This window comes from Colletotrichum aenigma (genome assembly GCF_013390185.1).
Source record: "Colletotrichum aenigma strain Cg56 chromosome Unknown KSG_Cg56_contig31, whole genome shotgun sequence".
Classification (NCBI taxonomy): Eukaryota; Fungi; Ascomycota; class Sordariomycetes; order Glomerellales; family Glomerellaceae; genus Colletotrichum; species Colletotrichum aenigma.
Window position 1 is genome coordinate 18,450 of NW_023500937.1, and position 1,470 is coordinate 19,919.

Genomic DNA, 1,470 nt, shown 5'->3' on the forward strand with positions numbered 1-1,470 from the left:
CGCACCGAGCGGACTCGCCATCACTAAACAAGGATGACCTGCAGTTGGAAATCCAGCCCGATAGGCTGGGAGCGAAAATTCCACCATTGTGGCTGATTCGCATTTCATTAGCTACCTAAAAACGCCTGATATCAAAACAACAACGCCTGATAATCACGTCTGATGATGACTGCAAACCCACCGCGTGCTCTAGAGTTATGAACCCCTAGGTCCCCTACCTTCCCCCTTCACACCCCCTTCTAAGCGCCGGGTAGGCACTCCCTCAGCATTCCATTGCCATCACATGTGTCTTCTGCCGAAAGGGAGACCCACCACCTGCTCAGCCGCCCATGCTGATCAACTCGTCATCATCCACATCCCAGACGCCGCGGTGGCGGAGGACGTTGCGTGCGAAGTAGGACGGGCCACCCCCAGGGAGAGTAGCAGCCATCGGCGCGTTAGCGGCGTACCCTGCGAAGATAGAGATGTATTCCTCGAGAGTCTTCTCGGCGCTGGTGCTGGGGTTGAGGATTTTTTCCAAGCCGAAGGCGAAGCTCAAGCCTGCGTCGCGCATAACAAAGTGCTTGAGCCTGACTACCGGGGTCGAGAACAGATCGATAGACATGACCTCCCCCTCTGGCCGCCGGACCTCAGCCTTTCCAAGTTGTAGTTGTCCAACGCCCCTCATGATCTCGTGGTAGTAATGGTCCCCACTCTCTCCGTTCGCGCTGAAGGTGGCAACATCGTCAACCAAGACACCGAACCACTTGCCCCTCGCAGCGCCACTATCCATGACGTGTACTGAGAGCCTAACATAGGCATGGTCAGGCGTGTTGTTGATACTGCCGTTGTAGAAGCTAACCAAGGCCACGACCCGAGCGCTCCCTCCAGGGGACGCCCCAGCCTCGGCCAGACCCTCCGCCTTTAGGTCCACTGCGGTCCGAAGCCTCTCTGACAGGCGCTCGTTTGATGTACTGAAGATGATAGAGGGTTGCTCGCTTGACTGCTCGTTGGCAGCGTTGACGCATACAGCCGCCTTGAGCGCCAGCCGACGGCCGATCTGATTGTTGGATCCGCTGATGTGTTGGGCGAAATCATTAGCGCGCGCCCTGCCATGTGCGATCTCCATCAGGGAGAGCTGGTTATCGCCAATGGCATACTCGGGATTAGAGTCGCTACTCAGCACCATGCGGAGCTCCGTCAGAACGCCTGTCGCAACCAGCTCCTCCTCACGCTGGCGCCGGGTGGCGCTGTCGGGGATGATGGTACGGGTTTGAGAGGCCATCGCTGTAGACCGAGATTAGTATGTGTAGCAGTGGACTGGAAGTAGGCAACCGCGTAGAGGTGGGTGTGTCTGTGTGTGCTTACCTTCCAGGTGTGTGGGTGAAGTTGAGGATGTGGGTAGGCTGCCAGGTGCGGCTGGATTTTTGGGGAGAGGTCGGATTCTCGGAGGAGAAGGTTGAAATCTCGGGAAGAGGCCCAAAGGCAGGA

The 1,470-nt window shown here is 57.5% G+C and overlaps 1 protein-coding gene across 1 annotated transcript; it reads right to left on the reverse strand.

Moving 5' to 3' along the window:
• Positions 1–319: 319 nt before the first annotated feature.
• On the reverse strand, positions 320–1,264 carry CGCA056_v015105 (uncharacterized protein; the record flags this gene model as incomplete). Its single annotated transcript, XM_037330346.1, has 1 exon — positions 320–1,264. One exon carries the CDS (start codon positions 1,262–1,264, stop codon positions 320–322), a length of 945 nt encoding a protein of 314 aa, XP_037171268.1.
• Between the last annotated feature and the right edge of the window lie 206 nt (positions 1,265–1,470).